The sequence below is a fragment of the Xyrauchen texanus genome, chromosome 22 (assembly GCF_025860055.1).
Source record: "Xyrauchen texanus isolate HMW12.3.18 chromosome 22, RBS_HiC_50CHRs, whole genome shotgun sequence".
Taxonomy (NCBI): Eukaryota; Metazoa; Chordata; class Actinopteri; order Cypriniformes; family Catostomidae; genus Xyrauchen; species Xyrauchen texanus.
Genome location: NC_068297.1, coordinates 541,231 through 555,211, shown reverse-complemented (window position 1 = coordinate 555,211; position 13,981 = coordinate 541,231). Strand labels below are relative to the sequence as shown.

Sequence of the window (13,981 nt, the reverse complement as noted above, 5' to 3'; positions counted from 1 at the left end):
GTGACCACGAGGAGGTTACCCCATGTGACTCTACCCTCCCTAGAAACCGGGACAATTTGGTTGCTAAGGAGACCGGACTGGAGTCACTCACCACACGCCCCACCGACAGCGAGAGCCACATTATAGTGACCACGAGGAGGTTACCCCATGTGACTCTACCCTCCCTAGAAACCGGGACAATTTGGTTGCTAAGGAGACAGGACTGGAGTCACTCACCACACGCCCCACCGACAGCGAGAACCACATTATAGTGACCACGAGGAGGTTACCCCATGTGACTCTACCCTCCCTAGCAACCGCGCCAATTTGGTTGCTAAGGAGACCTGACTGGAGTCACTTAGCACGCCCTGAATTCAAACTCGAGAATCCAGGTTTGATAGTCAGCGCAGGCCATTGACGGGGGGGGTTCGGGTAGTTCAGGTAGCCCCGCCAAAGGTCCAGAATTGAAGTCCGTTTTTTTTTGGTAGTCATTAATATCATCTTTACAGGATTCACATGCGCAGCAACTGACGTTATGCACTCAAAGCAAAATCTGTGAGTGCGGGAAAGTTAGTTTGATGTTCATCCGGTTTGGCAGATGTAAGGGATCGTCTGAAAACTCCACTCACGCTAAAACACAGGAGAAGTTCACTCATTCATTCAATTCACGTGCAAGTTATACATGAAAAAAACAAACAGTAAAATACATTTTCACATTCAGAATGTTCATATAACTTCCCAGAGGACAGACAGACACACTACAGGTGATGTTATTACAATATGATCAATTATATAAGTACAGTCATTTTGAGAGGATAGAAGGACTTAATACTTAATCAATAATTAAAAAATAAATAAATAACAACAACTGCAGACTTTAAAATAAGAAAATAATATAATTTTGGTGACTTTCAGTGATTTTTTTCTATAACATATTTGATTACTGTAAACTGCGTCAAACTTTCCCGCGCTAAATCAGTGAGGCCAACGACATCCGGCCGGATAGTGAGAATGGCGCGAAAAGAGCCGGAGAGACGGAAGAGAAAGCAGACAGTAGCGCCATTGACGCGAATATTTAACATATGTTTAAAAGACTGCCAAACAGAGTTCTTATACTTGGTCAGCAATTTCACAACATTGTAGTAAATATTTTCAGTGCATCAAAAAGCGTGCTCGGTAATATACCAGGTTCACAGACCCCCCACGTTTGCTGCCACCCCAGACTTCTCACTGTACCCTGTTCTTGCACTACCTCTGCCCTAGTCAGATCCTGCCGGACATTTAAAGCTGACTATACACCTGGCACCATGCCAAATGCACAGCCGCATTTATTGATCTCCCGAACTGCTCCTGAAAGTCACGTGCCACTGGAAATGAATTACCTCCAGAAATCCACGTATGCAAGAGCTGTCATTTCTATCAACATTACTGCAGTAAATCTGTGCACGAGCTGCTCGACTTCAGTCCACCTGTGACACACTGAATGATGAGCTCAAGAATAGTTCAACAGCGCCATCATCTGGACAACAACAAACATCTCAATATCAACAGAGAGAGATGAACTCATGAACTAAAAGTCTTATGTTCTCATAAATATCAAAGGTCAAAATTATGTTAATAGAATATGTGTTTTAGGTCGAAACTATTCATATAAATGTATGCATTTGGTACAGTGATTAATGGTGGTGGCGTAGTGGGCTAAAGCACTGAACTTGTAATCCGGAGGTTGCTGGTTCGATCCCCACAGTCACCACCATTGTGTCCTTGAGTAAGACACTTAACTCCAGGTTGCTCCGGGGGGATTGTCCCTGTAATAAGTGCTCTGTATAATACATTGGTAATCAGAAGGTTGCTGGTTTGATCCCCACAGTCACCACCATTGTGTCCTGAGAAAGGCCCTTAACTCCAGGTTGCTCCGGGGGGATTGTCCCTGTAATAAGTGCTCTGTATAATACATTGGTAATCAGAAGGTTGCTGGTTTGATCCCCACAGTCACCACCATTGTGTCCTTGAGTAAGACACTTAACTCCAGGTTGCTCCAGGGGGATCGTCCCTGTAATAAGTGATCTGTATAATACATTGGTACTCAGAAGGTTGCTGGTTTGATCCCCACAGTCACCACCATTGTGTTCTTGAGTAAGACACTTAACTCCAGGTTGCTCCGGGGGGATTGTCCCTGTAATAAGTGCTCTGTATAATACATTGGTACTCAGAAGGTTGCTGGTTTGATCCCCACAGTCACCACCATTGTGTTCTTGAGTAAGACACTTAACTCCAGGTTGCTCCGGGGGGATTGTCCCTGTAATAAGTGCTCTGTATAATAAATACATTGGTACTCAGAAGGTTGCTGGTTTGATCCCCACAGTCACCACCATTGTGTCCTTGAGTAAGACACTTAACTCCAGGTTGCTCCAGGGGAATTGTCCCTGTAATAAGTGCTTTGTAAGTCACTTTGGATAAAAGCGTCTGCCAAATGCATAAATGTAAATGTGATTGAATAGCTTTGTACTTGAAACGAAAATTCTGTCATCATTTACTCATCCTCATGCCGTCCCAGATGTGTGTGACTTTCTTTCTTCTGCAGAACACAAATTAAGATTTTCAGAAAATATTTAAGCTCTGTAGGTCCATACAATGCAAGTGAATGGTGACCAGAACTTTGAAGCTCCAAAAAGCACATAAATGCAGCATAAAAGTAATCCACATGACTCAAGTGGTTTAATCCATGTCTTCAGAAGTGATATGATAGGTGTGGGTGAGAAACAGATCAATATTTAAGTCATTTTCTACTATAAATCTACACTTTCACTTTCACATAAGACTCCAATGGTTTAATCCATATCTTCAGAAGTGATATGATAGGTGTGGATGAGAAACAGATCAATATTTAAGTCATTTTCTACTATAAATCTACACTTTCACTTTCACATAAGACTCCAGTGGTTTAATCCATGTCTTCAGAAGTGATATGATAGGTGTGGGTGAGAAACAGATCAATATTTAAGTCCGTTTAATACTATAAATCTCCACTTTCACTTTCACATAAGACTCCAGTGGTTTAATCCATGTCTTCAGAAGTGATATGATAGGTGCGAGTGAGAAACAGATCAATATTTAAGTCCGTTTAATACTATAAATCTCCACTTTCACTTTCACATAAGACTCCAGTGGTTTAATCCATGTCTTCAGAAGTGATATGATAGGTGTGGGTGAGAAACAGATCAATATTTAAGTCATTTTCTACTATAAATCTACAGTTTCACTTTCACATAAGACTCCAGTGGTTTAATCCATGTCTTCAGAAGTGATATGATAGGTGTGGGTGAGAAACAGATCAATATTTAAGTCATTTTCTACTATAAATCTACACTTTCACTTTCACATAAGACTCCAGTGGTTTAATCCATGTCTTCAGAAGTGATATGATAGGTGTGAGTGAGAAACAGATCAATATTTAAGTCCGTTTAATACTATAAATCTCCACTTTCACTTTCACATAAGACTCCAGTGGTTTAATCCATGTCTTCAGAAGTGATATGATAGGTGTGGGTGAGAAACAGATCAATATTTAAGTCATTTTCTACTATAAATCTACACTTTCACTTTCACATAAGACTCCAGTGGTTTAATCCATGTCTTCAGAAGTGATATGAGAGGTGTGGGTGAGAAACAGATCAATATTTATGTCGTTTTCTACTATAAATCTACACTTTCACTTTCACATAAGACTCCAGTGGTTTAATCCATGTCTTCAGAAGTGATATGATAGGTGTGGGTGAGAAACAGATCAATATTTAAGTCATTTTCTACTATAAATCTACACTTTCACTTTCACATAAGACTCCAGTGGTTTAATCCATGTCTTCAGAAGTTATATGATAGGTGTGAGTCAGAAAAATCAATATCTAAGTACTTTTTTACTATAAATCTCCACTTTGGAGTCTTATGGATTACTTTTATGCTGCCTTTATGTGCTTTTTGGAGCTTCAAAGTTCTGGTCACCATTCACTTGCATTGTATGGACCTACAGATCTGAAATATTCTTCTAAAAATCTTCATTTGTGTTCAGCAGAAGAAAGTAAGACACATCTGGGACAGCATGAGTGTGAGTAAATGATGACAAAATTTATGGGTGAACTGTCCCTTTAAGCATAACTTTTCTTTGTACACTGTATTATTGATCCTGAGGATATGTAATCGTGTGTGTCTGTGAGTGTGTGTGTAATTGTGTGTGTGTGTGTGTGTGTCTGTGAGTTTGTGTGTGTGTGTGTGTCTATGTGTGTGTGTGAGAGTGTGTATGTGTGTGTGTGTTAGTGTGTGTGAGTGCGTGTGCATGTGTGTGTGTGTGTGAGTGTGTGAGTATATGTATGTATGTGTGTGTGTGTGTGTGTGTGTATGTGTGTGAGTGTGTGTATGTGTGTGTGTGTGTGTGTGTGTGTGTGAGTGCGTGTGCATGTGTGTGTGTGTGTGAGTGTGTGAGTGTATGTGTGTGTGTGTGTGTGTGTGTGTGCGCGCGTGTGTGCGTGTGTGTGAGTATATGTATGTATGTGCGTGTGTGTGTGTTAGTGTGTGTGTGTGAGTGTGTGTGCATGTGTGTGTGTGTGTGTTAGTGTGTGTGCGTGTGCATGTGTGTGTGCGTGTGTGTGTGTGTATGTGTGTGTGCATGTGTGTGTGTATGTGCGTGTGTGTGTGTGTGCGTGTTCATAAGTGATACTTTATACTCTATTACAGTGGAGAAGTTCATCAATCAATAAAACTTCTATAAATATCTGCACTGTGTAACTCATCAGTTCCTCACGATAGAAACACACAATATTCATCTTAATGCACTGATCTTTCATCAGCCGTTATTCTAATGCAGGGAATGAAATTAATTCTTCTTTCTAGGATGATTAAATGAAGTTTGACTGTCTGAAGACTGTAAACAGGACTATGAGTTGGTCGATCGTTATTCTTCATGTTAGTGGAGCAGAAATGAACCACGTTCAATGTGTGACTTGTAATACTGAGTTTTAGATGATCTCTCATTAATCTCGTGTTTAAACACATCACATAGATATCAGGACTAGAGAGCAGTCGTGCTAACACACACTTCTATCACATCGCAACACGACATTTCAGACGCAGTTACTTTGTAATAAATGTGGATTAGAGGAATAATCAATCAAGCGCCTCTAACCTGTTAAATCATGTCAATCATCGTGTTGTATTTTGGTAGTTGTAGATATTCTGTTGTTCAGTTTCTCTACAATCTCAGACAGTGAACGAATGTTTCCTGCTCAGCATCTGTAATTCTTAAATTAAACCATCAGCACAGACATCATATGAAACCAATCACTGCATGAACACACAGGCAAGTCTGTGTGTGTGTGTGAGAGAGAGCGATTGTGTACTCTAATATGACATCATACAAGCACCGCGACCCCGTCTCACACTCTCTCTCACACACACATGCACATGAACACACGCACGCATACACACACACACACACACAGACACACAGACACACACACAAACGCTTGTGCACGCACACACGAAGACGCACACACACACACACACAAAATATACACACACTCACGCATGCAGACACACAGGCACACACTCACAAACACTCAAACATCAAGGATTAAATTAATTGTCCAGTGAATTCTGGCCTGTGATGTTTACAAGAGTTTTGAAAAAGGGGAAACATATCAGTACACCACTCATGAGTTTGGGTTGTTATGGTTACGGCCCCATGTGTGAAGGATTCTGAGTCATTTTTACTGGAAAACAAGAGAAAAATACTAATTAAGAAAATGCCATTGAAAGCATTCGGCTTATGTCACTGGAAGTTCTTTTGTCTTGCTTCAGTCACAAAACATCTTAATCCTTTTTTCTCATTAATGACTTCTGAAGTGACCAGTCAGAATGTTTTAAACCCTGCACAGGTCACCACCCGCCCAACAGCACGCCCCCCTAAAGATGCAGACAAATTATTTTCATCAGAGCGGCACAAACCTGTGAACCAGTGCCGACCCAATCTTAGTGAGGCCACTGCTGGACTCTTACACACACACACACACACACACACACACACACACACACACACACACACACACACACACACACACACACACACACACACACACACACACACACACACAAACACTCACACACACACACACGCAAACAATCACACACACACACACTCACACACAAACACTCACACACACACACACACACACACACACACACACACACACACACACACACACACATGCACTCTCACACACACTTACACAACAACAACAACAACCGCCATTCGCCACTAAGTGGCGGTGACGTCACCACGACGCTTGTGCCAGGCTATGTGCACGTTAAGGCCACGTGAAGTGTCGAACGCCCGCTGGCAGGAGGTCACGGAACAGATCCAACAGGTGACATGGGTAGAATGACTGAGATGACTGGCTGATGCACCACTTGTGCCCCCTACTGTGCCAACTTGCTGTGCTTTAGCCACCCTGCGCTCTGCTCGTTGTTGTGAGCGTCGCTCCTCTGCCCTCCGTTGTTGTTGGAGGGCGACTGCCTCAAACTGGCCAGCAGCATCCTTCACAAGCCTCCTCCAAAGAGGCCGATCATGACACTGCTGGTACCAGTCGTCGGCAAGTCCACTCCGCTCCACATCCTCCTGTACCACATCACTCCATCTCTTTTCCAGCCCGTGCTGCGCCCGCTTAGCCCCCTCTATCCAGCTGAACAGAAACTGTTTAGGCATGCGGTGGCCAGGCATGCGGGCTACATGACCCAGACAACGTAGCCTTGCCTGCCGGAGGAGCTCACCGATGGGACTTTGTCCAGATCTTTCAAAGATTTGTGAGCTCCTCACACAGTGCAGTCTGGTTAAACCCAGGATGGATCTTAGGCAGTCCAGCCTAAATGTTTGTAATCAGCGATGATGTTCCATTAGGGGGGTCCACGTCTCGCAAGCATAGAGAAGTGAGGGAATGACCGTGGCCGAGAATACCTGAAGCTTTGTGCGGAGCGACAAACCGGGTAGCTTCCACACAGCGCTACGCAACCGATGAAAAGATAATGCCGCTCGACTGATTCGGAGACCTCTGCTGTCAAACCGGAGCTGGTCATAAGCACACTGCCCAGGTATGGAAAACACTCCACTCTCTCCACAACTGCCCCATCACCAATTGGGAGCTGTGGGGGTGGAGTGTCCAGTGGTACATAATACCCAGGAAGGTGCTTAGTTTTGGTTGGGCTACCTGATGGTAAGGCCCCATCTCTTAGTGGCAAGCTCCAGGTTCATCAGCAGCGCCTCCAACTCCTCCTCTGAGTGAGCAGCAATCACCAGATCATCAGCATACATAATGTGGTTGACCAATAGGGATCCATCCCTTGACCGCACCCGGGCATCGATCAACCTCCCATTATATCTATACCAGATGGAAATTCCTCCAGTACAGCCATCGAAGTCTTCACACTGTAACCACGTGGATCGTGAAATAGATGTTAAATAATGCAGCTGGGACTGGGATTCCGAAAGCACAAAGAACAACCCAGAGCCCAGAGCTACTGATGGTATCATAGGCCTTGACCAGGTCAATAAAGCAGAGATGTAGGTCTTGCTGGAATTCCCTACACCTCTGCTGTAGCAGACGCACAGAGAATATGGCATCTGTGCAAGACCGCCCCTTCCTGAAACCACACTGGGGCTCCGCAAGTCTCTCCTCAGCGTGCCTGGCAAGGCAATATTGAATAATCATTGCCAGGACCTTTCCCGGCACACTGAGGAGTGAGATGCCCCTATAGTTATTACAATCTGAGCGGTCCCCCTTTTTAAAGAGAGGGACCACCAGGGCATCCTTCCAATCCTGCGGAACCCGCCCAGTGGTCCAGACTGATGTTATGATGTCATGTAGGGCAGTCTGTGCACAAACACCACCCTCCTTCAGCATTTCACTGGGGAGTTCATCTCTGCCCAGTGCCTTTCCTGGTCTCAGGATCTGGATCGCCTTCAGTACTTCCTCCAAAGATGGCACCTCAGCCAGCCACCCACAGGGAGCGACTTCTTCCTCCAATATTTGTGGCACTGCAGCCCCAGCAGGGTCATCCCCACTTTGTCCCACAATGTTTTCCAGGCTCAGGGACTTCCCCTCCCCCAGGACCACACAGAAATTCTCAGCAAATCTGCAAACCTGTTTCTGGAGTTCGGAGATTGGATCACCATTCTTTCCCCTAATGATGGTAATAGGTGTGGCGCTGCAAGTAACTTATAGAATTAAAGAATTAAAGAGCGATTTGTGATCGTGGCTCATTGAGGCAGACTCCATCTCCTCAGCAACCCGCGACCACCAACCATCCTTGCAGCGCCTCACGGCTCTCCGAACCTCCGAGCGAAGGCTGCGGTAAGCCTCCTCATTCTCTGACATGGGATGCTGTAAACAATGAGTGTGGGCCTGTCGCTTTTTCTCTGCCAGCCTGAACACCTCCTCCGTCAGCCAGGATTTCTGAGGAGGTCTGGACCGTGTGCCCAAAACTGCCTTGTAGTTACATGAGCCACAGTCCTAAACCTTGCCCATTTACCCTCGACATCCAGACAAGTGGGGGATGATGCCAACCCCAGCTGCAAGCGATGCTGAAATTCTTGCTTGCAACTTTCATCAGCCAGCCTAGACCAGGCCACTATGGGTTTGAAAGGTGTCCTGGGTTTACACCCACCACCCAGTGGATGAATGGCAGGCGCATCTTACAGATGACAAGTCGATGGTCAGTGGGCAGATCAGCTCCACAGTAGGTCCTGGAATCAAGGACATGGGCCCGCATCCGCTGTTCAGTCACTATGTAGTCCAGCAGATGTTCTTGCTTGGACCCAGCATGCATCCATGATGTTGTGTGGATGCGCCGATGCTGGAACAGTGTGTTGGTAATTACAAGCCCATGGGCTGCACAAAAATCTAGCAGCCTCCTGCCGTTGTTATTGAGCTGATCAGGCCCATGTCTTCCAATCACTCCTGACCAGGTGCTAGCATCATGACCAACTCGGGCATTGAAATCACCCAACATGATGATTCTATCCCGAGGGGCCACTTTAGCCAACACCTGTGACAGGAGGTCATAGAAGGCATCTGACTCATCGGTCTTTCCCGCATCCCTCCACGGATGTTCGTCTTCGGTGGGGGCATAAATAACCACGACCGCCACTCCTCGCCTCTGGTTGATGCCTTCATTCTTTTGTTCAGAAGAAGAGCCACTCCCTGTTGTTTGGCAGTCACCTGCCCCGAGTAGAGGACAGTCCACCCCTCATAGTGGCAAGAGCCAGAGCCAGTCCACCGGACCTACTGAACACCACAAAGATCCAGGCGGTACCGGTCCAGCTCCCGACAGAGGAGTGGCAGCCTCTCCTCCGCTGTGAGTGTTGGAACATTCCACGTGGCCATCCGTAGTGGCTTTTTGTTGTTTCTGGAGGAGCCCCGAGGGTGAGGATTCAGTCTCCTGGCTCTACCTGATGGAGTTTGGCTAGGAGACGTCATAGACGCCTGGCCCCCCAGGGCCTCCAGCACTAGCTTAATTATAGCTTTACTTCGTGGTTTAGTGGTAATCAGTTGAAGGTAGAGGGGTTACCAGCCCCTCGCACCCGTCCAGAGCCCCCATTTGGCCGCTGTAAAGCACCATGACAGAGAGGGGAGGGAACAGTCTTTATTGGCCCTCCCCCCATGGCGCTGACCACAACGTTGCCCGTCCGGCACCACACGGAGGTAGGGGGTTGTTTAGCACACACTTACACACACACACAATCACACACAGATGCGCGCACACTCACACGCACGCACACACGCACACACTACACACACATTCACACACATGCACACGCACACACACACACAATCACACACACACACACATACATACAATCACACACACACACACACTCACACACAAATACACACACACACATACATACACACATGCGCACACACTACACACTCACACTAAACACAAGTGCACACACACACACACACACACACACATACACAGAAAATTCAATAATGGATCTCTGTGAGGGGGGCTGGGAGGACAAATTTCTTGTTTCTGAGTTTCTCCATCGAACATTTGAGCTAAGAAAGATCCATCGACCAAATTAACATTACATGAATATAAACTTTGACAACAGTGCTTCTATAATCTTTATCTTTTAATGTTGTTTTAATATTTCATATTTCTCTCATTTCTGAGCCCAGAGCATGTGGTAAGTATTATTAAGTATTTTTAATCTCAATCTCTAAACTCAAGGAAACATCACTATTTCTATTGCTCATAGTGTGTAAGTGGTCCTGCAGTGTTTGAATGATCCCTTAAATCATGTGTGTTGTCGGGGAGAGAGTGCAGTTGCTTTACTAAGAGATCACGCTTACCAATTTCACCTGGAAAAAAACCCCCATAGACTTACATTGAAGGAGGGACTCCAGTCAGAGCTAGTGAGCACAATGTCACAGAGATTCGAGGGTTGTAAGACTCTTTTCACTTGAGCCAGAAAACAATCACTTAGTAAACATCCAGAACACCCTGGCAACAGCACATCAATAAGCTAATCACACCTTAGCAACCATATTGGAGTGCTCTGGCAACCACTCACAACACACTAGCAACCACCCGAAAACATCTGAGCAATCACATAGGGGCATCCTGACAACATCCCAGAACAACCTAGCAACCACCTAGAACAACCTAGCAACTACCCAGAACATCTTAGCAACCACCTTGAAACATACTGTACTGATAACCACTAACAACAACATAGCAACCACACAGAACACCATGTGAAACATATAGCAATGTACTAAATAATAATTTTAAAAAAATCACCTAGAATACCTTAGCAACCACCAAGAACATCTTAGCAACCACATAGAAATGCCCTTGCAATCAAGCACAACACCATTGCAATCACATAGCAATGCACAAAAAAATACGAAAATACTCAGAACACCTTAGCAGCTGCATAACAATTCCCTAGCAATCAACCAGAACGCCCTACTGGCCACCCAGAACATGTTAGCAACCACATTGAAACACCCTGGAAACCAGCCATAACAACCTAGAAACCACATAGAACACCTTAGCAACCACATAGCAATTAACAAAATAATGCATAATTACTTAGAAAACTTTAGAGGATGCATAACAATGCCCTAGCAACCACCCAGAACACCTTAGCAACCACATAGCAATGAACAAAATAATACATAATTACTTAGAAGACTTTAGAGGACGCATAACAATGCCCTAGCAACCACCCATAACACCTTAGCAACCACATAGCAATGAACAAAATAATACATAATTACTTAGAAAACTTTAGAGGATGCATAACAATGCCCTAGCAACCACCCAGAACACCTTAGCAACCACATAGCAATGAACAAAATAATGCATAATTACTTAGAAGACTTTAGCGGATGCATAACAATGCCCTAGCAACCACCCAGAACACCTTAGCAACCACATAGCAATGAACAAAAATACATAATTACTTATCATCCAATGGATGCACTGCAACAGGCACTTCCAGTGTAGACAGCATCATTTATTATATTCGGGTTATTATATACTTTAAAATATAAGGTATTTCTTTCATGGCTGAGCTCAGAGAGAAACATCTCGAGTAACTACTATATGAAATGTGATTGTTACTCACCTGAGGTGGTGGCACTTGATGTGCTGGCACCGTTCAGATTAAAATGATTCATTTCCTGTCGGCCGAGGTTCAGGTCGAGCCTTGTGACGGTCCTGCGGTTGCCGTTTTTGTCGATGGCCTCTGAAGTGACCTTGGGCTCGTCTCTGAAACAGTGTAGATTTCCATCATCCTCCTCAGGCAGCAACACGATATGATGGTTGAGGTGAGGACTGGGACGTTTGGACCACAAAGGTGACAGAACAGGAGACATGCATTGAAGACTGTTTGTCATGGGATAAGACACACTGAAGACCTCAGCGAGAGAGCTGGATGTGGGGCTTTTGGTCCAGGACCGAAGGTGTGACGTTCTAGAATTGGCATCAATAGGGGATGATAGTGGTAGCCTCATAGGTTCTGATGACCTAGGTTCTATCTCTTCTTGTCCTACCGGTTGGTAGCTGCTCTGAGATAGAGGTTTCTCAAACATAATCTCTTTGGACCTCAGTGAAGCAGCGCCAAGTTTTAGACTTCCAGCCTCCATGTTAGTCACAACTTTACACTTCGCAACGCTCCTCATATTGACTTTATCATCATATAGCTGAGCCCCCGTCTGACCTCCAATCTTCTCCTTTGGTTCACGATGTTTAGAGCTGATTCCCGAATCAAGACGCGCATTATTGAACTCGTGTAGGGTATGGCCACGCTCTCCTCTTAGTAAAGTACACGATGGTTTCGCGAACTCTAAACAGAGCTGATTATCAATCTCAGACAGCTCGCTGCAAAGATCCATTTCTGTCTCAAAACAACGAGGCTCTTCCATGTAATCCCAGCCGTCGTGGGCAAAGTGGAAGTGTTCGTCCATGGGAAGGAGAGGTTGGCTGGATGCACTGATGTACGAGCCTGATCCTGGAGTGTCCGGTCCGTGGATGGAGGACGGTTCCTCGGTGATGGTCACAGGAGTTATTCTCTGCATCTTCTTCTTCATCTTGCTCTGTAAGAACTCTTCCACACTGTCCATCTTCTTAGAACCCAGTTTCTTCAACTTGCGAACCCTGGAGGCCGCTCTCTTATTCTCTGGGGACAGCGGAAGCGTACGTTGCAGGTTACTCCTGCTAGCGCCACTTCCAAGAAATTCTCCATGTCCTTCAAACTTCCCGTCCTGGTTGCCCATCCTGAGTCTGTCTGCGCACTCACTGCATAAAGACAGGATGTCCGTCAGCAGGAGAACATGTTCTGCAGTCAGGCAGCCTTTTGTTGGCTCGCAGGGCTGGAAGATTTCTCCTGCTGATTTGCAAGACTGGCGTCTTTGTTTGGGCCCGGCGGGGTCTTCATTCCTCTGGTCACGCTGATTACCGTACAGAGGCCGTGCTTCACGAAGGGCATACCCACCGCGTGAGAAACCTCGAGGCCTCTTGGTAGGGAAGTACAGACTGATGAAGCACAACTCCTGGATGGGTTTGTACAGACGCAGCACTGTGTGCGTGCCTTCCATTATTGGACCTGATTGAATTAATCACACTCTTAAATTAAGTTGCCAGTGGTCTCGTGGGTCTCGTCTCGAATCTGGGACGGCCCGGGAAAGAATGACGGCTCGGGTGTTCATCACCTGACCGATCGAAGGCCTGTCAGGATGGAGAAGGCTGTTAATGAAACACACCGTATATGAATCTGTATTAGAACAGATGTAGAATGTGAATATAACGAGCAAAATAACCAAATCAGTGGATGACATGATGCTTTAAATCCACAATCAATTAATGCTTATTATTTATACCATTATTTAGACTCGTAGACAACAGCATTAACATAATAATAAGTCATAATAATGACATACAAATGTTTAACTTTGAGATAATTCACTATTTTGAAACAGTCCAAATTCTGTGATGAGGTCATTATTTCATAATTACTTAGAAGACTTTAGTGGATGCATAACAATACCCTAGCAACCACCCATAACACCTTAGCAACCACATAGCAATGAACAAAATAATGCATAATTACTTAGAAGACTTTAGCGGATGCATAACAATGCCCTAGCAACCACCCATAACACCTTAGCAACCACATAGCAATGAACAAAATAATGCATAATTACTTAGAAGACTTTAGCGGATGCATAACAATGCCCTAGCAACCACCCAGAACAACTTAGCAACCACATAGCAATGAACAAAAATACATAATTACTTAGAAGACTTTAGCGGATGCATAACAATGCCCTAGCAACCACCCAGAACACCTTAGCAACCACACAGCAATGAACAAAATAATGCATAATTACTTAGAAGACTTTAGCGGATGCATAACAATGCCCTAGCAACCACCCAGAAC

At 44.9% G+C, this 13,981-nt stretch overlaps 1 protein-coding gene across 1 annotated transcript in view; it reads right to left on the bottom strand.

Moving 5' to 3' along the window:
- Positions 1 to 13,157, bottom strand: part of LOC127662263 (formin-1-like) — a gene marked incomplete at its 5' end in the record, with an annotated part of 91,079 nt that extends 77,922 nt beyond the window's left edge. Inside the window, one exon of the mRNA XM_052153393.1 lies at positions 11,669 to 13,157. Coding sequence (XP_052009353.1) covers positions 11,669 to 13,157 — 1,489 coding nt within the window. The remainder of the gene's footprint in view (positions 1 to 11,668) is intronic.
- Between the last annotated feature and the right edge of the window lie 824 nt (positions 13,158 to 13,981).